Source organism: Silurus aristotelis (genome assembly GCF_946808225.1).
Source record: "Silurus aristotelis genome assembly, chromosome: 21".
Taxonomy (NCBI): domain Eukaryota; kingdom Metazoa; phylum Chordata; class Actinopteri; order Siluriformes; family Siluridae; genus Silurus; species Silurus aristotelis.
In genome coordinates this window covers 14,257,562-14,283,292 of record NC_139594.1, presented here as the reverse complement: position 1 = coordinate 14,283,292, position 25,731 = coordinate 14,257,562, and the positions used below count along the sequence as shown (strand labels likewise).

Sequence of the window (25,731 nt, the reverse complement as noted above, 5' to 3'; positions counted from 1 at the left end):
TATTGATTGTATAGCATGGTTTTTGAGTCCGCAAATCAGTTTCATGTTTCGGTTTTGTGTTTATTACTATTTCTTGCTACTGAATGCTTTCCTCAGATAGGACCAGATTGTATTAAGTTCATTTAATACTTCTTTAATACCAGCTCAATTAAACATAACAGCAAAATGTAATTAAAATCAAAGATTTTATTAAAGTGGTATTTATTTTATTGTTTTTTTCTTTTTTGTGCTTTATTCTGTATTTGAACTTCATTATCACAGGCAATAACCGTTAACTGAATAACAGGTTTACATCATCATGGCACTGTTTACACAGTCAAAGACCTAGGCCCAATTTCATTATAGCATTGTATTCTACTTGCATGTTTTTGTGAGGTGGGAGAAAATTGAAGAACCCAGAAGAAACCCAAGAAGAAAGCAGTTGAAACTTTGCACATTACCTACAAGCTGGTGAGCAGAATTATAATTCATACTGATTCATATTGCTGCTTAGTTTCTGTTTATAAAGACTGCAAGTGTGATGTTCATCATAAAGTAATAACTGAGCCAAAAGTGGATGTGCCACAAAATAAAGATGTTCATAAATGAGCCATAACATTGAAACCACTGACTGGTAAACTGAATAAAATTTGTTTCAGTGGTACTAATAGGGGTGGGAGATATTAAGCAGCAAGTGAACATTTAGTACTTGTAGTTGATGTGTCTCCAAGACAACAGGTCTTGTGTGGTTTTCTTGTATGCAGTGGTTAGTACTTACCAAAAGTGGGACAACCAATTAACCATTGAAGGGTTAGGGTTCCTGTGGGAGAAAGGCAATCTGGTGGGGGCTCTCTGATGCTCCGAACAATATTTTGCTGGGAAACCTTGGATCCTGGCTTTGATGTGGATGTTGCTTTGAGATGTGCCACCTACATAAAATTTTTTACAGACCAAGTGGGAAGTGATAGTTCAGTAGTTACAGTGGGGCAAAAAAGTATTTAGTCAGCCACCAATTGTGCAAGTTCTCCCACTTAAAAAGATGAGAGAGGCCTGTAATTTTCATCATGGGTACTCTTCAACTATGAGAGACAAAATGAAGAAAAAAAGAATCCAGAAAATCACATTGTCTGATTTTGAAAGAATTTATTTGAAATTATGGTGGAAAATAAGTATTTGGTCACCTAAAAAAATGCAAGATTTCTGGCTCTCACAGACCTGTTACTTCTTTAAGAGGCTCCTCTGTCCTCCACTTCTTACCTGTATTAATGGCACCTGTTTGAGCTCGTTATCAGTATAAAAGACACATGTCCACAACCTCAAACAGTCAGACTCCAAACTCTACTATGGCCAAGACCAAAGAGCTGTCAAAGGACACCAGAAACAAAATTGTAGACCTGCACCAGGCTGGGAAGTCTGAATCTGCAATAGGTAAGCAGCCTGGTGTAAAGAAATCAACTGTGGGAGCGATTATTAGAAAATGGAAGACATACAAGACCACTGATAATCTCTCTCGATCTGGGGCTCCATACAAGATCTCACCCCGTGGGGACAATGATCACAAGAATGGTGAGCTAAAATCTCAGAACCACACGGGGGGACCTAGTGAATGACCTGCAGAGAGCTGGGACCAAAGTAACAAAGGCTACCATCAGTAACGCACTACACCGCCAGGGACTCACATCCTGCGGTGCCAGATGTGTCCCCCTGCTTAAGCCAGTACATGTCCAGGCCTGTCTGAAGTTTGCTAGAGAGCATTTGGATGATCCAGAAGAGGATTGGGAGAATGTCATATGGTCAGATGAAACCAAAATAGAACTTCTTAGTAAAAGCTCAACTTGTTGTGTTTGGAGAAAAAAGAATTCTGAGTTGCATCCAAAAAACACCATACCTACTGTGATGCATGGGGGTGAAAACATCATGCTTTGGGGCTGTTTTTCTGCAAAGGGACCAGGACGACTGATCTGTGTAAAGGAAAGAATGAATGGGGCCATGTATTGTGAGATTTTAAATGAAAACCTCCTTCCATCAGCAAGGGCATTGAAGATGAAATGTGTCTGGGTCTTTCAGCATGACAATGATCCCAAACACACCGCCCAGGCAACGAAGGAGTGGCTTTGTAAGAAGTATTTTAAGGTCCTGGAGTGGCCTATCCAGTCTCCAGATCTCAACCCCATAGAAAATCTTTGGAGGGAGTTGAAAATCCGTGTTGCCAAATGACAGCCCGAAAACATCACTGCTCTAGAGGAGATCTGCATGGAGGAATGGGCCAAACTACCAGCAGCAATGTGTAAAAACCTTGTGGAGACTTACAGAAAACATTTGATCTCTGTCATTGCCCACAAAGGGTATACAACAAAGCATTGAGATGAACTTTTGTTATTGACCAAATACTTATTTTCCACCATAATTTGCAAATAAATACTTTATTATTCTTTTTTTTTTCTCATTTTGTCTCTCATAGTTAAAGTGTACCTATGATAAAAAATAATTACAGGCTTCTCATCTTTTTAAGTGGGAGAACTTGCACAATTGGTGGCTGACTAAATACTTTTTTTGCCCCACTGTAAGTTGTTGGACTTCTGATTAGATGGTTGTGAGTTAAAATGCTTTGGTGTTGCCACTGTAAGGCTCTTTAGCAAGAGCCTTAACCTTCAACTGCTCAGTTGTATGAGTGAGAGAATTGTAAGTCACTCTGGTAAGGACGTCTGCCTAATGCTGTAAATGTCTATTCTAGTTGAATGCCTTCATGGCTCAGTATTCCCTAATGGCATCTTTCAGCAAAATAATGTTCCCTGCTACACATAAATTGTTTAGGAAAAGTTTAAGGAACATGACAGAGTTCAAAGGGGTTGATTTGGCCTCCAAATTCCCCAAACCTCGAATTGATCGAGGATCTGTGGGATTTAATGTACAAACTAATCTGTTCCATGGAGACCCCAACTCTAATCATACAGAATTTAAAGGATCTGCTGCTAACGTCTTGGTGCCCGATACCACAGCACACCTTCAGAGGTCTTGTGAAGTCAATGTTCATGTTTTAGTGGTACAAGATTGACCTACACAATATTAGGCAGATATTTAATGGGTTTCAGGTTATGGCTATGTTAGGGTGAATACTGATCAGGCAAGATACACTTTCTTCAGAAATATATATTGTCTGTCTCAACAACTGCAATGGTGCATAAACATTTGTAATTGGTACACTGGTTTCAGAAAATTGCACCATGGGCCTGTGTCCTGTGAAACTGTAATATCATTTAAATCACTTCTGACATAAAAATTTTCTATCAACCTTTGGGTCAGTCAGATGTTTACAGGAAGTGGGAGAAAACTACATGCATGAGAAGAAAGCAACTCCAGCATCCACATGGCAACAACTGCTGTTTTTAGTAACTTTTTTTTGTAAGTTTTTACAATAACTTTTGTCAGATATTATAGACATTCATTCATTCATTCATTTTCTCCCGCTTATCCGTAATTCGGGTCGCGGGGGCAGCAGTCTAAGCAGGCCCCCGCCTTCGACTGCTGCCCAATCCTCACAGCACCGTCCCTTACGGTCCCTCCTGCAGGTGATGAGCCCACGGGAAGATATTATAGACATCTCTTTCTCAATCTGTCATCGACTTTAGAAGAGGACCTCCACAGCACCCCCCACTAACCATCAACAGTGATGCAGTGGAGAGAGTGAGCAGCACCAATATTTCTGAGGACCTCGCCTGGATGATGAACCACAAATCACTGGCCAAAAAAGTTCAGTCATGCCTTTACTTCCTCTGCAAACTGAGGAAAGCATGAGTCCCATCTCCCATCATGTGCTCCTTCTGACAGAAAGTTCAGACCTCCATTATGTCTTGAAAGTTTGGGTTTACAGGAAATCTCTTTTTTTGTGTTTTTTTTTTTTTAATTGGAATGAATTGTGTTTTAATGTTTAAGGGTCAAAACATTGATCCTGTGCTGTAGTTACTGCTTGTGTGGAGGTTCTGAACATGTTCTACTTTGTGGTTTTTCCTCTGGGTTCTCTAGGTTCTTCCCACATCCAAGTCTAGGGTGTATTCTAACCTCAACACCAATGTAAGGCCACTAGATAAACTCTGGATGCTTCTAACATCATAGAGACAGTGGCATTGAGTAAAAGACAGGAGGTGGAGCTGGAGGTAGCAGAGCTAAAGATGTTGAGTTTTTTGTTAGGAGTGACGAGGATGGACAGGATTAGAAATGAGTTTATTAGAGGGACAGCGCATGTAGGAGGTTTTGGAGACAAGGTGAGGGAGGCGAGATTGAGATGGTTTGGACATGTACAGAGGAGGGACATGAGGTATATCAGTAGGAGAATGCTGAGGATGGAGCCACCAGGAAGGAGAAAAAGAGGAAGACCAAGGAGGAGGTTTAGGGATGTGGTTTAGGGAAGACATGCAGGTAGTTGGGTTGAAAGAGGCAGATTTAGAGGACAGGAGGTATGGGGTATGATCCGCTGTGGCGACCCCTAATGGGAGAAGCAGAAGAAGAAGAAGAAGAAGAAGAATTCACTTCACCGCTCATAGTGTGATAATATAATTTTATGCCTGATCGATGTATTTCTGTAGTGGGGCTGGTTAGAAAAATGCATGGAGATAGTTTGTCCACTAGGTGGCATCAGTGTCCATCTTATTGTCGTGTTAAATACATTTCTAAATATTTACTTAGTTCATTTTCTATCTTTCTTTTTTATTATTCTTGTTCCCATTGACTATAAATGAATGTTGTTTGGAAACATTTTAAAACTTTTGAAACATTGTTCCCTCTATTTTAGTTTTCTGCACCTTTAAATCCAGGTGATAAAATGTGAGGAACCTGCAGGAAAGGCACGCGGAAGAACATATTAACTTTCATTTATCTGAATGCAACTTTTTTGATATTCAGTAGCAGAATATGGAGATGATCCTTGTGATTTTGAGCTTCCATTCATAATCCTTTACAGGTATTTGCTTATTACAACAACAACAAAAACTTAGTGACTAATTTAAGAACTTGATTGTTGTCATCATTCCAGTCACACCTATTTTATAGCATGCACCAACTGCAGAAGCATTTCTAAAAAAAAAAAAAAAAAAAAAAAAGAATTAAGCTGGAGACTTATGACCCATGTTCAAGCGCCTCGAGTGCATTTCTCAGCTATTCTCCTGTCAATTAGTATTCAGGTTTCTTAGACCAAGAGGGAAAAATACACGTGTGTGTGTGTGTGTGTGTGTGTGTGTTTATTCGTCTGCAGCCCGCGCGCTCCTGAGCCAGGGGAACGGAACGCACGTGCCCGCGCGCACTCCCTCTCCGAGCAGAGCTGACGTGGGCTCGATCTCGCACAGCTGTTGCGCATCTGGTTGTGACTCTGTGTCCCCTCGATCAGCAGCTTCTTCATGCAAGGACAACAAGGAGACTCGATAATGAATGCGTTGCATGACTGGGTCCTGGCGTCTCCAGCTCCGGCCCGGCTGGTCTGGGTTCTGGCTCTGGTTCTGGCCACTCTGCTGGTCTGGAGTTTATTCTTCTGCTGCTGGGAGACTCGCAGCTCGGTGTCTCCTCTGGAGAGATACTTCTCAGGTAAGAACTGCTTTCTGTACTTTCAAGCGCATTGCAATCGGCAGATAAAGAGCGCAATGGGGCTCTAATCTCTCGTAAGCAGGAAGGACTCACTATACAGTGACCTTGTTAAAACACACACACACACACACACACACACACACACACACACACACACACACAAAAACAACTACTGTAAAAATAACTCGAAGTGGGAAGAGTTTCCTTTTCCATTCATCCAAAGTTGTGCCGGTTTCCATGGTAATGTTTTCCATTTTTCCGCACAGAGCGGCTTTTTTATTGGCCCTGGCTGCACAATGCGGTCAGATCTGTAGTAGCGCTTTTTTGTTGTTTTTTTTGGTCTTGACATTTCAGGAGGCGTTTTTCAAAACATGCCTTGCCCAGCACTTCATTACCTTTATTACAGGGTTCTGAAAAAAAAATTGCAAGCTATTTTTCCAGAAGGCAAAAATCCACCCTGATTGGTCAGAGTTAGTCACCAATATTATTTCTTCAAGGTGGCAAAATGTTTAGTTACAAACCTCTTTCACAAGCTTCTAGGTCTGTCACTCGTTGACTACCTGTTGATAGCAGTGCTGGTATGACGGAAAAAGATTGATGCAGCAGAGCTTTAGGCTTTTAGTCTTCTGAGCTTTTACACCTCCTCATCTGTTCATGCTTCAGCACCATCAGCATGTCCGTCATGTCAGAGATTCCTAACTAGCAGAGCCTCTTAGTCTCTGCCTTAACCACATTGCTTTCTGCAACTTCTGCAGCCAGATTCTTCATTAATATTATATTATCTGGAAATTAATTGGTCTGTGAGAAAGCAGGTTCTTGCTCTGTTTCTTATTAGAGGGCAACAGCAACATGATTCATTACCTACTCTTGAGATCCTCAAGATTCCATTAATCACATTTACAGCATATAGCAAATGCCCTTAGCCAGAGCTGCTTACATTTATCTCATTTATATAACTGGGCTGTAGAGGGTTAAAGGCCTTGCCCAAGAGCCCCAGCATTGGCAACTTAGTGATGCTGGGATTTGAACTCACAACCTTCTGATCACAATGCCAAGTTACCACTTCCACCGATTTAATGGTGTGATTAGTGTTATCAATGTAATCACCAGTGTTCCTGTGTGATGTTTGAGCAGCAGATGACAACTATGTTCTCACAAGAATTGAGAATTGAGGTTTCATCGTGGACTTTTCATCACAAGTTTCATAAGTCCAAATTGCTCTTAGGAATGCAGCATGGTGGGTCTCCACATAGATATTATTATTAATTTGTGAAGAGAATGCAAAATAAAATCAGATTTTGCTAATGTAATGTAAGAAATGTAACCTACCGTGCAGCTCAGGCACTGATATTTAGGTAAATCCTGAAGAAGCAACAGGAATTAAATATTGTAGTCTGCTTGCTTGTTTTTTATTATTTCAGTGAATTTATTAATGCCTCTAGTATCTTCTAAGCTCTTATCTTCAATGCAATCAAGTTGCCAGGATAAAATGAAATAATAATATGAAGTAGATATTGAGTTACAAAAGGCAGGTGTTCAATCAGTGCTCATTTTCAAGATCCTGTGACCTTGACATAGCTATTTTCGTGGAACACACTCAGTCTGCATGAGAGCCTCTTACTCAGTAGCAAATGACGTGCTAAACCTTTAAAGCATGACTACATACTTAAATGTGTCTCTTAAAGAGAGGGCCACTGCAGACAACAGGCCTTCACATGATAAATGTGGGTAGAAATGTTCCCAGAGAGATCCAGGCTGTTGCAGTGGGCCAGAAAGAAGCCTGAGGCCTTTCCTCAAGCCATACTGAGAAAAAATTGCCTGAGCTCAGCAGCCTCTTCTGCTTTTCTTTTTGCTATGGTTGTATGGTTGTGTTTACATTTGCAGCATTTAGCAGACGCCCTTGTCCAGAGTGATGCACAAAAGTGCTTTAAGTCTCTATCAATGAATTAATCTACACTGGTACGCTAGATTACAAACCTAAGATGAATCAGCATACAACTTTGTTGAGAGTTTTTTTTTTTTTAAACAAAGCAAACTTGGAAAGTGTTAGATTAAGTGTTTCAGGAAGAGGTGGGTCTTTACCCGTCGGTTGAAGATAGCGTGGGACTCTGCTGTTCGGATATCTAGAGGAAGTTCATTTCACCACTTTGAACATAGAAGTATAATTACCTCTTACACTGAGAGAAGGTAGTACAAGTTGAGCAGTGCTGGAGGATCTCAGGCAGTGCAAGGAGTGATAAATTCTCTCAGGTAAGAGGGTGCAGGTCCATTTTTGGCTTTGTAGGCAAGCATCAGTGTTTTTAATCTGATACATGCAGCTACTGGAAGCCAGTGGAGGGAGCACAGCAGTTGCAGTAGTCCAGTCCCGAAATGACAAGAGACTGAACAAGCACCTGAGAAGCTTGTGTGGACAGAAATGGATGAATCCTTTAGATGTTGTAGAGAAGGAACCGACAAGAATGAGCCACATTAGTAACATGTAAGGAAAAGGACAGTTGATTGTTCATAGTTACCCAGAGGTTGTGAGCAGTGGCTGAAGGGGAGAGCAGAGAGTTCTGAAGAGTTATTCTGAGATCCTGACCTGGAAATAAATCACCTGGAATAACCAGCAGTTCGGTTTTGCTGGGGTTGAGTTTTAGTTGATTAGCATTTATCCACGTTATCCAAGTTATGTCCGCCAAGCATGCCAAGATTCGAGATATGGCTGGTTTGGATTCTAAATAATATTGTATTCTCTTCTTTTCTTTGCATCTAGGCAAATCTAAATTCCTGATCACACTGTGCCCTGAGCATTCATTTACATGTATGTTAATTGTATTTCTCTTTTTGATTTCAGCCATAAAGAAGAACTCGAAGAATTCAAAGCATCAGAGTCAGGTAACTCTTTAACTATAATAACTCAAGATCTACAATACAAGAAGCGTCTGGCATATTCAGTGTATGTGTTTTGAACCATGTATTTTGCCTCCAACAGTATTTCAAATCACAATACAGTGGTCCATCGGAACTCGCAGGGATACGTTCTAAGAAAACGATTTTTGGAGTTCCCCTGAACTCCAAAAATCCGTGAATTTTGGACACACCCCCGCAGCTCCTATGGCACCTTAATGAATTCATTTAGACATTATGTCACTTTAATACAATAATGTGTTTTAAAAATTGTATGAAATTTGTTAGTAAAAAACATAGTTTAAAATGTTATTCCTAACGTTCCTGAACATTCGGTCCCGCTGCGAATTTTAAGATAATCCGCAACCTGCTGTTAAGTTAGGTTCCAAATGAGAACCCGCAAATTATGCGACCTGCAAGTTCAGAACTGCGAATTATTGGGAGTTGACTGTATACAATATACAGCAGCCTCTAGAGGCCAGAAATGAGCTAGTGATCTGTATTAAAGTAACTTTTGTATTTACATGAACAGAAGATGGAGAATATTATATAAGATGGAGAACAGGAGAGATGATGTTAGCAGACTGTGTAACACCCACAGTCAATCATGGAGGTGGAAGCTTAAAGGTTTGGGGTTGTTTTGGAGCAGGACAGGTTAGAGACTTATTCGAGGTGAAAGGAATACTGAACCAACATAGCTATCGTTCCATAATTCAACGCCACTGTTTGTATGCTTTGGGCCAAGTTGGTTCCAATTAACTGCAGTCCAGATGGAATCGCAGCCATTTTGGTTCAGTATTCCTTTTAGGTTTTTTTATTCCTTTTAGGTAAGAGCTACAAGGAGGAAGGCAAAGTACTCCAGCTGAATGTTTGGGGAAACTGACTGTCCAGATGCCAAGAGTTTAAAGCTGTTATTTATGCTAATGGTTGATTTTTCACAAAAAAAAAAAAAAAAAAGATTGAACATCTGTACATTTACTTATTTTTTAAGAAAGCATTTTTATTGTTATCAAAACCTATTTATTAATAGGTTATAAAAAGATAAATAAATAAAGCATGTGCAATTAAAAAAAGATTACAATAAAGAGATCCTGAATGAAAATGGGTTGCATGGCACAGTTACCAGATAGAAAAATGCCAGTTACAGTGTGCCAAACAGCATGTAGAAAAACCTCAAGAACTCTGCAGTAATGTAGTAATTTGGAGTGGTGAGTGGTGAGAAAATCCTGAGTTATATTTAGAGATGAATTAGCAAGGCCTATGAAAAGAAACACATCCCCACAATGAAGAATGAAGGTGGATCTTTAGGCAGTTGCGAGCTACACTGCACAGGAAATGATGGCCAGATGAGTGCCTCACATCAGAAGTTCTGCATGGGAAGCTGCATCTGGATCACACACAGATGTCACACATGGGCTCAAATATGACAAAGAATCAAAGCAGTAGGCCAAGTCAGCTTTTCAGTGGCTGTAGAGGACAGTTATCTGAGTCATTCCGAAGAGTCCCACAGACCTCATTTGGAAAACTTAAATGTGTAATACAGGCAATCACTAGATATGAAGACTTTTTGCCAGGAAGACTGGCAACTTCACAGAAAATGAAGGTGCTTGTACAGTACATAACTATCAAGAAGCTGCACACTTTCATGCTTAAAGCCACACTGATTTTGAGATTTAAAAAAAAGTATGTTAACCTTTAAAAAATTATGTAATTTTGGTTATAATTATGATAAATATGATGCATGGACATTTCTCTGGTAATGAACTTAAACATTTAAGATCTATACATCTTACACATTCTGACAGAGGTATGTAAACTTCTGAGTAGAGCTATATTTCTGAAAGGCTTATTATGGAGAAATTAGAGAAAGTATGGTCTTGATCAGGGATTAAGCACTTTTATTAGACAATAAGTGCTTAAGATAGTTGTAGGATGAACAGACCAATTGTTCTGACATTGGAGAAAAGTGTCAGTACTCAGGATTGTGATACAGCTTTGCAAATTATACAGAATATATCACTGTATAGTGCTTTTACCAATAGTCATTGTCACAAAGCAGCTTTACAGAAATAAATAGATTGGGAATATACATTTTAAATTCATAAATTAGGTCTTAAAAACTCATATCCCTAATAAGTGAGCCAGAGGTGACAGTGGTGATGGAAAAACGCTCTGAGATGATGAGGAACAATTCTTGAGAGGAACCAGACTCAGTTATGAACCCATTCATATCCAGGTGACATCTGGATAACTTAGGTCATTGAATTCAATAAATGTTACATATTTTACAAAACTTACCCTAGATCAGGGTATATAAACTTCATGTTCCATGTTGGTAAAGGGATATTTATGATTTTCAAAAATTTTTTCAATCCGATACCAAGTACTTTCAAGATCATTATTGTCAAAAGCAAAACAAATGCTTACATGACATTTTTTGCTGCAATAATTTATACTCTGAATAGCCTTGAAAGCCATCAGTGTTTAACAAGAGAATGTTGGCATTTGCCCCTTTGCACCTGTTTCTTCTTTTTTACGGATTGACTCTCCTGCTTTTCAAAAGAATTCCGTCAGAAGGTACAGATGCTGCACTGATTGAACTCTATAACTGAGTGAAAGCATGAACAGATAATATTACATAACTATCAAATGGAATTATAATAAATGTATATTTGGTGTCACCCAGATGAGTAGCTGATCTTTTCTGTCTGGTTCCTCTCAAGGTTTCTTCCTCATTCCATTTCATGGAGATTTTCCCCCTACTTATAGTGACTCAGGCTGAAATGTTCTATTTGTAATTTATTTAATTCTATAAAGCAGCTTTGGGACAGTGTCTATTGTTAAAAACAAATAAAATGAAATGAAATATTAATATTGTATAATTTTTTAAATAACATTTTAGATTTTTTAGATTATATTATATATTAATATGAGTAAATTTTACATTCACCTGTTCCAAAATTTTACAAAAGCCCATTTCCACTGAATTAAATTAAAAAAAATTCAAGGTTATTGCGACTTTTTAATATCACAATTCAGACTTGAGTGATAAAAACTCGCAAGTCTGACTTTTATTTTTAGAATTTTGAGATATGACCTTGCAGTTGCGAGAAAAAAAGGCAGAATTGTGAGATATAAACTCGCAATTGGGAGTTATAAAGACAGAATTTTGGTTTATATCTCGTTTGCGACACTTTCTCGCAAAGCACCAAAGGAAACCTTGACATGTGATTGTTACAGAATGCGGGAGTTACCTTTATATTGAAAACAGAGCTTTGTATGCCATTTTCCCGATGACAAGGTTTGGCCGTATTAACTCTTTGGCTTGATAATCCTTTACAATTTGCATATTTTATAATAGATATGGAAGCCTATTATGTGCTTTGCCATTAGTTGCTGCAAATTACTTTATACCTCGCAATTGAGAGTATATTTCTTGCAATTTTGTCTTTTTCTGACAATTTTTTTCTCCTCGCAATTGAGTTCATATCTCACAATCCCGACTTTTTTCTCTCGCAATTTTGACTTTTTTCTAGGAATTGCATAATACAATCTCACAAGTATTTGGATTATGAGCTTTTTCACAAATTTGTGCAGTAATTAAACCAAAAACATGGACATAGTAATATTCTACGAAATTCGAAAATTCATGCATTTAATATTAAAAACTTAAAATATATATATATTTTTTACTTGGCACTTGAGGTGTTGTTAATATAATGTGTAATGAAAGCTGTTGTAATAAATTAGAAATTTATACTAGTTTTTTAGAACTTTGGACCCAGCTGAATATTGTGTGTATTTAGGAGTGGCACAGTGTAGAGCTCAGAGCTTTTAGGTTTCCTATCATAATGCTCTCCCAGTGTCCTTTTGAGGTAAATTGTTGACTTTTAATTGCAGATTGGAAACAGACTGGCAGCTCATTCAGAATAAAAAAAAGTGTATTTTGATGCAGTTTGCTGCTGAAGCTGACTGAATGAGAGAGTTTTACATATAAATAAATGGAATCTTGCATGTAGCTTTTTGGTCTGATCTAGCAATGAAAAGTGCCAAACTTTATTTGTTCACCTGACAGCCCCAATCACAATCACTGGCAGTCTCACAACAAGCCTTTTGTGTGATTTTGGAAGTAGGCAGCTGGAGCGCACCCACATAATTCATTATGAAACCCCTTTTTGTCATTTACTGAGTGTGGCCCTTTGCTGTACGGTCACTCAGTTTCAGCTCAAGACAGTTTAGAAGATTCATTCTGCAATAAAACAACTGCTGTTTCCTTACAAGCGAAATGAATACCTTGTTTTCACTGTTCTTTCAGCGCAAGAAAAAGCAGAAGGAAAGAAGTGTCACTTCAGCTTTGGTTAACGATGGGATTGTTGGACTGGTCACACTGGCAACTCCTCTGTCTCAGGAGAAACCGATGGCTTTGAAAGGGGAGAAGAAGGAGAACAAGCAGAAAGCAGTGAAAGATTTGAAGGAAGAGAATAAGGATGAGAAGCAGAAGCCAGTAAAGGAGGAGAAGCAGAAAGCAGTGAAGGATGAGAAGCAGAAGCCAGTAAAGGAGGAGAAGCAGAAAGCAGTGAAGGAGGAGAAGCAAAAGGTGGAGAAGGAAAAGGAGATAGCAGTAAAGAAGGGGAATCAGAAAGCAGTGAAGGAGGATAAACAGAAAGCAGTGAAGGAGGAGAAACAGAAAGCAGTAAAGGAGGGGAAGCAGAAAGCAGTGAAGGAGGAGAAGCAAAAGGTGGATAAGGAAAAGGAGAAAGCAGTAAAGGAGGAGAATCTGAAAGCAGTGAATGAGGAGAAACAGAAAGCAATAAAGGAAGAGAAGCAGAAAACAGTTAAGGAGGAGAAGCAGAAAGCAGTAAAGGAGGAGAAACAGAAATCAATGAAGAACGAGAAGCAGAAAGCAGTGAATGAAGAGAGACAGAAAACAGTGAAGGAAGAGAAGCAGAAAGCAGTAAAGGAGGAGAAGCAGAAAGCAGTAAAGGAGGAGAAGCAGAAAGCATTAAAGGAGGAGAAACAGAAATCAATGAAGAATGAGAAGCAGAAAGCAGTGAATGAAGAGAAGCAGAAAACAGTGAAGGAGGAGAAGCAGAAAACAGTGAAGGAGGAGAAGCAGAAAGCAGTAAAGGAGGAGAAGCAGAAAGCATTAAAGGAGGAGAAACAGAAATCAATGAAGAATGAGAAGCAGAAAGCAGTGAATGAAGAGAAGCAGAAAACAGTGAAGGAGGAGAAGCAGAAAACAGTGAAGGAGGAGAAACAGAAAGCAGTAAAGGAGGAGAAGCAGAAAGTGGTCAATGGTGAGAAGGTGGAAGAACAGGGGGAGCAGGAAAAACTTACCACAGTAAGGAAAAGGAAAAAACGGAAGGTCACCATTGCACCTGAGGCCATAACCTTCGAATCTACAGAGACGGTGAGTTTCCTCTTACCTTTAATTATCAAATTAAATGCATCTAATAACTTTTTTAAATTCCTTTCCCTTTGTCTGTTGTGTTACCTGTATTAACACTGTGCTTTTAAAAGAATATAAATTACTGAATCTGTCATAATGCTGTCATATCAAATGTTTATATGAAATGAGGTCAAATCTTTAAAGGTGCAGTTTGTAATTTCTAGACATTTTTTGTCCATTTATTCCATTAAATGTGCTGAAAGATTTGTTAGTGGGTTATTCAAAATTATTAAAATTCAGAGAGATATGCTATTATGTTTCTGGCCCAGAAATTAGATTTGCTGCAAGCAAGCATAGTCGCTAGTCTTTTTTTAATAAAAGAACATTGCTTTAGCAGATATGGTGGGGTTAGATTGTTAAGAGACAGTGTCTTGATTGCAGTACAGTTTGCTTCAGCTCTCTTAAAGACTTAAAATAAAAAACATTGATTGATTGCAAATAATTTCGGACCTGTTACAGCTTTTTTAATCACTCCTACACGGTTATCCATCTACTCAAATGCTATACTGTATGTGTTTAAATTCACAAATGCATCATTGCAGTAGTTATGGCGACAGTTTAGGGTATTATTGCAAACAGAATCCAAAAGATTCATTCCTTTTAGATGAGGTCAAGGGTAAATGTTAAATTTTTCTTTACATTTAGCTTGTATCTTTTGATAATGAAGCACAGACTTAATTCCTTAAGGAAGTTACAGCTTGGGTCGCTACTACTAAATAATATGAACTTCTTTTTCTTCTTCCGGCTGCTCCCATTAGGGGTCGCCACAGCGGATCATCCGTCTCAATACCCCCTGTCCTCTATATCTGCCTCTTTCACCCCAACAACCCCATGTCTTCCCTCACCACATCCATGAACCTCCTCCTTGGTCTTCCTCTTTTCCTCCCAGCATTCTCCTACCGAAATATACCCCATGTCCCTCCTCTGCACATGTCCAAACCATCTCAATCTCGCCTCCCTCACCTTGTCTCCAAAACGTCCTACATGCCCAACGTCCTCCTTCTTATAAACCCGTTTCTAATCCTGTCCATCCTCATTACTCCCAACGAAAACCTCAACCTCTTCAGCTCTGCTACCTCCAGCTTCACCGCCTGTCTTTTAGTTCATGCCACTGTCTCAAAACCATACAAAAATTTAATATGAACATCTGTGAGAAGAATTACAGCAGGAGGTATTGTCAGTGCACGATGCTGTTATAGAAAATAAATCAATACGTTGCGACTAATCAGATTTGAGATTTCAGCAGCACGTGGTAGATATTATTATTATTATCATCATAATCAGCAGTCTTGAACTGCACCTGTAATATACTGCAATCATGTCTTTATCACAGATCTAGCAAATGGTCTGTCATTTCGTCCAAATTATGCAAAAAGCCATGCAGCTGCAGCTTTACAGGACAGAGCTATTAGATTTTTTTACGCAATGCGCAGGGTTGTAGTGAGAAAGGATCATCAATGTGCACTCTTATGAGACAAAGACTCTATTGCTTCAGTGTTTTCACTGACTGTCACATTGTACTGGGTATAGTAGCTGAAGTGGTGCGCTCCACTGTGTAGCATTGCAGTCCCGGTGAATAGAGACAGAGCCTGGTGTAAATGATGCGTCCTGCTGTAGGGAGGTGATATCGCTATTGAGCGCGTCTACATCATCAGGAGCAAGTAATCCTCTCCCTGCTGCATTTAGCGCCGGGATTCTCTCCTGATTCCTACAAAACACACGCGCAGCGGATTCTCATCAATCAAGCAACTTCCGGTAAAGCTTTTATAATTGACATTTGATTAGGCGGCGCATTGAGATGCGGATATAGTTAAGTTGAAGCCGGTTTGCATGCTACTATAAATATAAATAAAGCCCATGTCCTAAATTTAGGAAGAAAAAAAAAAGCCTGCCCATGGCCAATATAGTGTCCGAGTTCGTATACTATTTAGTGCGCAAATATGCGGTTTAGGACGCAACCGCACGTCATACTCTCTGGATAATTGAAAGCGTGGATGCTTTGACATGTCAATGACAGATTTAGAGGATGTGAGTGAAGCTACTGTATATTAGGAGGGCATTTGTGAAGGTGAACATCCAGACTAAAGATATCATTCTTTAACCTCCCAGTTTTAAATGCGCGTTCATTCTCTCGCGGGAACGCGCCTGTGTTTTGCTGCATCACTGCATGTGCTCGGTTATGATAGCCATATTTTAGCGCAGTGTACACAAAGTGATGTGCAACATGATTTAGGATTAATGATGCCTCATTTTTGTTCAAAGCCATACAAATTCATATTAAATGGCCGTCGATTACCATTGTATTATTTACAGAAACACACACACACTATAACATTATTTTGTTCTGTGTCTGTAAATTTTGATTCGCCTTCATTAATGGGAAATGATTTGCCTCAGACTAGGATTGACAGGTTTGAATCGTCACAACACTCACCAGAAAACGATCCGGACATCCGGATCCAACATCTGGAGCTTATTTGCATACTGGAGAATTTTAGTAATAGAACAATGTTTCTACTAATTTCTACTAACTACAAATACTGTGGATAATAAATAAATGTTTTTGTCTATCATAGATTATTTCAAATTCAAGTGGCAAATTAATTTACAGCAAAAAAAAAAAAAAAAACCAGAATTGGAAGATTTGCAAATAAACCTTTCTCATTTCTGCTATAGAAGATGATTCTGGGAAAAAAATATTCAAACAATAGAAAGTTGTTGATGCCAGAGAGGCGAGGCCATTGTGGCTCTTTACTCCAGTATTATTAATTACCTGCGGTTCTAAGAATGCAGATGAAACCCTATGACAAACCTCATGTTAGCTTGTGATCCCAGGTAAATGATATATCAGGGAACTGGATCTTGTGAGAGAGTTCTCAACAAATCACGTTTAAGACAGACTTTGGCTCAGGCATTTCAGGATGACAAACCGAAATTACATTAATAAACTTTCAGACCTTGTTGTCAATCCATATATGATTCTCTGTCCATTATTTTTACCTTCCTAGGCCGATTATCAAATTACATGAATTGGTGAGACACTTGAATTTATTAATTCATATTGTGGAATTGACTGGGTAGATGTGTTTCCATCATAGTGTACTGACCCCAGCTTCCAGAAAAGCAAGACCATACAGCGCATATTGAGAACAGCTGAGAGGATCATAGATATATTTAATACATGCTCTTTACACAGAGCCTCTACCATTGTGAAGGATCCCTCTCACCCTTCCCACAATCTGTTCAGAACCCTGCCATCAGGCAAGAGGTTCCGATGCATCAGAATCTGGTCACTCTGACTGTGCACTCGCACTTTATTTAACTCTGTTCTTACATTACCTACATCCCAGCCTCATATCTATCACATCTACGCATATGTATCACACCATAACTCCGCTATGTTTAATGTCTACTTTCTATTAATTTATGTTTAATGTCACTCTTGCTGTTCCACTCTGTATGCACCTTGGTCTGTAGTAACAGCATTTCTTTCTGTTGTATAGTGTGTATGTAATGGAAGAATGACAATAGAGCTTGAGTTGAGTTGAGTTGAGTTGAGTTGAGTTGAGCACATATACATATATTTTCTATGATATTGTCACATAAATAAAGTGGACACAGATTATTAATGCTGGGATGAAATTAATTAAGTGCAACACAGGCAAACAAATCTAATACAGTAAACCAAATCATAATTCAAGCACATGCATGTGCAACCAACGATCAAAAACCAGAACAAAAAAAACATTAAGGAAATGCAGGGAGAGTGTTCCTAGTTAGCCTGAGGCTTCTTATATACTATGAGGTGTGATTACTCTCTCAGGTGTGTGATTAGTGAACAAGTGTAAGTGTATGTGATTAGTAATCAGGCAAATAGGAACGAGAAGAGTGTGTTTCTGGAAAGTGTCGTCTCAAGCAGTCATGTTTGTGGGGCCTGGTGTTTTAGGGAGCAGGATAATGAATTGTAGTCCATTAAGACTATGAAAACAACGTGTGATCGATTGTCTGAAGCAGCGTTATTACAGTGTATCTGGAAAGTATTCACAGCCTTATTCCAAAATGGATTAAATTCATTATTTTCCTCAAAATTCTAAGAACAATACCCCATAATGATGACGTGAAAGAAGTGTGTTTGAATTCTTCGCAAAAATGTATACAAAATAAAAAAAAAATAAAAAATGATCTAGGGTTAGGGTTAGGGTTAGGGTTGGGTTAGGGTTAGGGTTAGGGTACATAAGTATTCACAGCCTTTGTTCAATACTTTGTTAAAGTACCTTTGGCATTAATTACAGCCTCAAGTCTTTGTATTATGATGCTACAAAAGCTTGCCACACCTATTTTTGGGCAGTTTCTCCCATTCTTCTTTGCAGAACCTCTCAAGCTCTATCCAAGATTGTCCTGTAGTCACTCCTTTGTTATCCTGGCTGTGTGTATAGGGTCGTTGTCCTATTTGACTCTGTACATACAGGCCTGATTGGTGGAGTGCTGCAGAGATGGTTGTTCTTCTGGAAGGTTCCTCCCTCTTTTAGAGTAACTATCAAGTTCTTGGTCACCTTCCTGACTAAGGCCCTTCTCCCCCGTTCGCTCAGTTTGGCCAGGCAGCCCGCTCTAGGAGGCCACAGTGCTCATTGGGACGTTCAATGGTGTGTTAATATTTCTGTAACCTTCCCCAGATCTGTGCCTCGTTAAAATCTTGTCTCAGAGGTCTAAAGACATTTTCTTGGATTTAATGGGTTGGTTTGTGTTCTGACATGCACTGTTAACTGTAGGACCGAATATAGAAAGGTGTGTGTCTTTTCAAATCATGTCCAATCAACTGAATTTAACACAGGTGGACTCTAATCAAGTTGTATAAACATCTTAAGGATGATCAGTGAAAACAGGATGCACCTGAGCTCAATTTTGAGTGTCATGGCAAAGGCTGTGAATACTTATGTACTTTTAATGTATTATTATTATTATGTTTTATATATATATATATATATATATATATATATATATATATATATATATATATATATATATATATATATATATATATATTTGCTTTCATATATATATATATATATATATATATATATATATATATATATATATATATATATATATATATATATATATATAAATAAATGAAAATAATGAATTTTATCAATTGTACCATATGCAAAATGTGTGTAAGTGGTAACTCAGTGGTTAATTTGTATCAAGTTGGTCTTTGATTGGAAGATCATGAATTCAAATACCACGCTGCCACTTTGGTGTTACTGAGCAAGGCCTGTAATAAACAACTGCTCCATTGTATTGGAAAATAAATACAAGTAAGCCACTTTGGATAAAGATGTCTGTCCAGTGCCATTATTGTAAATCTAAATGCAGTTTGTTATGTTACAGTGAAATAGCATTGAACAAAGGCTTGTGTCAGAAAGCATGGAAATGCAGCTTTACCTCAGACTATTGCAAAGTTGTGACATTGGAGACTTCAATAAAATGTTGAATGAATGTAAACTAGAAAAAAAACTTCCCATATGAATCTTTTGATTGTTTGCTTTTAAGAAGGCTTTCAAATTATTACCTGTTTAATGTCATTAAGGAAATAAATTATATTAAGTATCTAACAATAAATTATGTAACCCTTTATGCCAAACTACTTTGTAACTCACATTTTGAAAGCTACTCTGTCAATCAGTTTTAGAGAAGGTAGAGCAGAGAGCCTTGGTAGGTAAGTCTACAGTACCCTTTTCAGTGCTTGCCATGTTTAATTTATTTGTAGGCGTTACATAAGAGAAAAAAAGAGTTCCTCACATCCCTCCACTTTCCCTGCTAATGGAAATATTACAGTCAACTCTAGAATTATTGGCGCCTTTCAAGAAAATGGTTATTGCATGTAATGAAGGGTCTTCTGAGTCTGGGTGCTATATAGGTTTTTTTAATTAGTTTCCTATATAGTACAGTTTAGTGGAGAAAATGTTTTACAATTATTGGCACCCCACCATCAATAGGCAATGGGCAAAGCCACCAAATATTTATTTATGTATGTTTATATGTTTGCTGGCAGTATTTTAATTTAGTTTAATTGTATTCTAAGTATTTTAACTGCTACAAATCAAGAATCTGTATCTATATGTTAGATATGCTGCTTTTATTTTTTAAAATTTGAGTGGTTCTCTGATTGTTTGAGTGGGAAATTTGTGTTGTTTTTGCAATAGTTTTCTTTGGCTACTGACAAATGAGACTCCATAATAACGGTAATAAACACAGCATTTAGTTGCATGTACAGGATTTATACTGCACACAGTGATAAAAGATGATACTCTGTAAATGAGCCACGTATTTAGCTCAAGTTGTTTTTTGTTTTTATTTTATTTTTTGTTTTGTTTTTTATTTAACATTTTAACTGCTTTATAAGTAAGATGCTTCAGCCTGGTTTTTGCTGACTCAGCTCATGTAGCCCACAGTGAGCTGGCAGAACACCGTCAGTGTGCTTTGGCATTAACTCTACAAGTCTCTGGAAAAGTACTGAAATAAATATCATTCTTGCTATACGTATTTCCCATTATGCTTTGCAGGCAATGGTGGAGAATGTTGTGTTGGCAAAAAAGGTACAAAAAACATGGATAACAGCAAGTCTTATATCTTATAACCTTTTGCAGGCAATGTCTGTGACTCCTCGTCCACGTCTCCGGGAGAGGTCTGCATCTGAGGAAAGTAGAAGCGAGCTGTGGTCTTCAACCTCTCCTGGAGACACATTGCCCTGGAATCTGGCCAAACACCAGCGTGTCAAACGTTCTAAATCAGCATCTGGAGATGTTCTGGACCCAGCTGAGAGGGCAGTCATCCGCATCGCAGGTATGAATGGGACGGAGTCAGAGAATTACTTCCTCTGTTGCAGTACAGTGAAACACACCTCAATGTTTTTCAAACAATTATTCATATATATATATATATATATATATATATATATATATATATATATATATATATATATATATATATATTCATATACATGATATTTATTCATAGTGAATCAAATGCATTTGTGTTGTTTTTGGATGTAAAAAGTAGTGAAGTGGTTCTGTGTTTATTGGTATCCCTCCAGGCTGTATACTATTTCCATTATTTTTTTCTAGCATACACATATGATGAGAGGCCAGTAGATTAAAAGACATTAAAAGTTTTGTCCTCAAAACAGTACAAAACATTTCATTTAAGATAGATGTGCTATCACTTTTCTCACCTAAGTTAATGGCCCATGTCATGTGCACTTTAACCACAAAATAGAGTGAAATCACAAAACTACTGCAACATAGACATGTGGGGGAATAACACATTTACATGAGGATACTTGCTTGATGTGTATCCTATTGACATCATATGACATCACCTAAAATCTGTAGACCACAAAATAAGTGGGATCAAAGTAGTTCTGAAACATTATGTCATGTCATGTCATGTCTGTCATGTCAACCTGAATAATTAACATCCTATTTCATGTGGAATGGATAATAATATGTAGTTGGCTTTGAGGCTAAAACATGGCTTTGGGGATTTACAAATGTAAAATGGACAAAAAGAAACATTCAACGTGCGTCATCTTAATTATTTTGGTCGAATATATTCAAAATGTTTGGTGTAAAAAGTGTGGAAGTCTTTCTTTTCTTTGGGAAATACTTGAAACAAGTACAAATCAAGTATTATTTACAATAGCTTTTCATGATACACTGCCTGGTGGTACAAAACAATTTCTTATTTCTCTCTTTTCTCACACAATGCTCATACAATTTAGTATTTAACTTGTGCTGGGTAAGCATACTCAGTATTTTGTATGCACAGCACACTCCATGGTGGGTGTGTGTATGTGTGTGTTTGTGTGTTTACTGAGAAAATTGTCTTTGGTGTAGTGCGCAGCCAGTGTTTGCCTACTGAGTTGCCATTCCATGACTGCTTCTATTTTTTTATTTTCTTGCAGAGTTATAAAACTGCCTTACATTATCTCTGCATGTTATCAAGTATAAGATAATGAAATTTCAAAGGTCCTACTGGAGAATCATTAATATAATTAGTGTTTATAAGTAAAATGTTTACTGACTTTATTAAAGGTAAAAATATATACTTCAATTATCTCTAAACACAATTCTAGGCACATTTGCTTGGGAATAAATAAAACAATAAAACACTGGTAACATTTCACTGCACCATCCCATTACTAATAATTGTCTGATACCAGATATGTAAACACTACTTGCACAACAGTTTGTTGACACCTGACCATAAGATTGCTATGACTTCTTTGTGAACATCTTATTTCATATTTAGTCCCCATTTTCTGAAATATTTAACCTCCCCTCTAGTTTCAAGTTAAGGGAGTTTCTAGTTTCTGGATTTTGAAGTGTACTTATGCTCATTCATCCACAAGAGTGAGGTCAGAGCTTTGTTGCAGGCCACTCAAAATACCCCACTCCACTAGTTGAAGTGCAGGGAAAATGTATTTCTTTATTATCCAAAGACATCCTATACAGTTACGTGCCTTCATCTTTGTGGAAACAATTTGTGGAAAAACTATATATGAATGGCACAGTCAGGTGTCCCAATTCATTTGTTCATATGGTGTATATACTAGTATGCCAAGTAATGACCATATAACTATACTACGTAATGGGGATATTGTTTAGAAACACTTAGAAATACATAGAAAAGTCTATGTATAATTTGAAGTGAGAAAAACACTCTCTACAAACATGCATTTTACATTTTGCGTTATGAAAGTGCTGGTTAGTGGCATATTATCTTGAAGTTCATTTACCTGCTGTGTGTGTGTGTGTGTGTGTGTGTGTGTGTGTGTGTGTGTGTGTGTGTGTGTGTGTGTGTGTGTGTGTGTGTGTGTGTGTGTGTTTGTTTACGGACTGAAATAATATTTGTGCTCTAGACTACAATCCAGTGGAAGTCTGTTGGATTGTTTTTTCTTTTTAAGACACTTTATTAATGACAGGGTGCTCCACAACCCACAGATATTAAAATAAATGTCTTCATAGTTATTTAATAATTTAAGAAATCAAGCATTTTTAGTTTTAGTTTTTCAGGTTTTTTTTAAGTCAGACAATATACTTATGTGTTTTAATTAAAAATGTAAAAATAAGGATCCATGCTTATATCATTACTGCTTATACAAGCAATATCTGGAGGAGAAAAAACTATATCATACTTATTTTTATTTTATTCGAATGTGTTTGAGCAACCACAATTTCCTAAAGTGCATTTAATGCATTCATATTTATAGCCACTGACTGTGTTAATATAATTAACTGTATGTAATTAATAAAATATATTATAAATACAATGATTTCATGCTTAAAATAGACCCAGGCTATATATCAGAATTACATCATGCCAGTAGACCTAGAGTAATGTTTTATTTGCACATAGTGCCTCGTCTGGCTTTATCTTTACGTGGAACTCTCACAAGATATCAATATTTTTAGGCATTTCTGTGTCTTCCTGTGCCATCTCTGACAGCACAGCAACGGGTATTTATTATCAACTGAAGTTGGCAGCAACATTTCAAAGCACTCACTAAAAATATTTAAAAACATTAAAAGGGAGGTACTTTCTTATTTATTTCATGCTGTTACAGACAAGCACTGAGTAGCTTTAGCACCTCCTCCATAGGTCTGGTGCCAGGTAAAACAAGCAGGGAAATGTTTCCTGTTGCTTTGGCATGATTGGATTATATTGTTCTGTTTTATCCTGTATTTACTTATGTATCTTTATAACAAGTTATAATACTTGCTTATAAATGTGAAATGGTATTCTGGTCAGGATTATTGCCCTGGACTATATTTCCCATTAGCCACAGCACCTCCATGTTCCAAGTCATATGTTACACTAAAAAATAACCCCTGTTCACTGTCACTGCTGAATAGCACCCATTTAGAGTCTCACCCTTCATAGCACTTAGTGTCTCATGTAGGTCTTCCTTGCTTGCTGTTGTTTCATGGTCTGTGGCAAGTTATTTTTGTACTAAAACATTTTAAGAATATCTGTCCTTGCAGCTGCTCTCTGCTCTTTACATGCCAATTCTTGGTAAAACAAAGTATATAATATCATGTTATATAATTGAAAATGAAACAATGTAGATTTCAAATTAATTAGATCAATGCAAGTGTGTAAGTGTCATCAAAACACAGCTTCAGCTCCTGTCAATAGTTTGGAAACACCTAGGCTTTTATTTTTTTTAAACAACGTTTCTTTTATTTATATGCAACAAACCAGGTAAAAAGCAAATAATTGCAAAAGAATTGAACAGTGAATGATGTCCAAATTTGACATTTGTTTTAAAAGAAGAACTTAAGACAGAGAAAAGGAGAGATGTTAGCAGACTGCCTCACACTCACAGTCAAACATGAAGGTGAAGGCTTAATGGTTTAGAGTTGTTTTGGAGCAGGGCAGGTTGGAGACTTATTCCAGGTGAAAGAAATACTGAATCTTCACGACTTTCATTCCATACTTCAACACCATGCAATTCAGTTTGGACTGCAGCTAATTGGAACCATCTTTACTATAAAACAAAACAATGACCAGTAAATATGAACAAACTGTGTTATCTATCATGGAACGGCTTATCCAGTCATTGCACCTAAATCATATTAAACTACTCTGGGAAGAACTGGATCATGAGGTCAGAAAGAAATCTTCACTTAGTGAAGAACGTCTCTAGGTTACATATGTAACCCTTGTTCCCTGAAGAAACGAAACGCTGCATCAACAATGCTTTGGGAACTTCTGCATGACCAAGCTTTGAACCACGTGTGTAATCAGACCGATGGAAAAGCGCAACGTCACCGGCGGGTGACGTCATGACCAGGAAGCTATAAAAGCACATGCAGTGGAGACGCAGCATCTAGTTCCCTTGGGAAACAAGGGTTACATACGTGACCTAGAGATGTTCCCCTTCAGGAACTCAAGCCGCGTCAGCAATGCTTTGGGAACGAGTGCACAATACCACGAGACTGACCAGTCCCTCTGACCTCGAAAAGTGTGGGGAGACCAGACGTTACACGACAACATGGAGCCCCTAAACACGGGGCCCTGTGACAGGAACCTGGTTTCTCTCCACATGTCTAAGGCCTGAAAGGCTCACCATGTGATCTTAATTGTGTGGAGTGGGTTGCCCTTCCGGTGCACCACTGCAGGGGTCTTATTTATAGGATGACCACATTGGATGCAGCTGCCTTTAGACCCATCAGTCTTTGGAACTGCTTTACAGTGAGTGACTGGGCCTTCTCTCACTCTCTTGACGGCCGTGAGGATAGACTCGACTCGAGCAGGAGACAACTGTGCCTGCATAGTGGTCGAATCCCACACCACGCCTAGATAGGTAGTCCTCTGTACCAGAAAAAGTACACTTTTCTTTGCGTTCAGTCTTAACCCCAATTCCTTCATCAGGACGCCAAGTGCTCTGATTGAGCTAATATCAACCAATTATTTAGTATGCAGATGCTCCGGAGTCTCAGAGGAGCTAGAGCCACATCAACACTCTTTGTGAAGGTGCGGGGTGAAAGTGCGAGGCCAAACTGAAGTACCCGATATTGTAAGCTTCGGCCCCAAAAGCAAACCTCATTTGTGAAGGAAAGATGGTTATGTGTAAATACGTGTCTTTCAGATCTACTGTGACAAACCTCTGAACCTCAGAACTGATTTAAGACACGACTTGTTTCAGCGTAAGCATCTTGAACCTGAGCATCATTAGTAAGCAGTTCAGCTGACGCAGATCTAAAATGGGACGCAGCTGCTTATTCTTCTCGGGAGCTATGAAGTACTGGCTGTAGAACCTGGACTCTCTGTTA

The 25,731-nt window shown here is 38.2% G+C and overlaps 1 protein-coding gene across 1 annotated transcript in view; it reads left to right on the top strand.

Moving 5' to 3' along the window:
* The first annotated feature begins 4,873 nt into the window (after positions 1 to 4,873).
* The window catches only part of LOC310716425 (uncharacterized protein), a 49,548-nt gene continuing 28,690 nt past the window's right edge, over positions 4,874 to 25,731 (top strand). Inside the window, exons 1-5 of the mRNA XM_083523693.1 lie at positions 4,874 to 4,936; positions 5,228 to 5,553; positions 8,390 to 8,430; positions 12,758 to 13,852; positions 20,542 to 20,737. Of these exons, the coding sequence (XP_083379819.1) occupies positions 5,370 to 5,553; positions 8,390 to 8,430; positions 12,758 to 13,852; positions 20,542 to 20,737 (1,516 nt within the window). The 5' untranslated portion in view covers positions 4,874 to 4,936; positions 5,228 to 5,369. The remainder of the gene's footprint in view (positions 4,937 to 5,227; positions 5,554 to 8,389; positions 8,431 to 12,757; positions 13,853 to 20,541; positions 20,738 to 25,731) is intronic.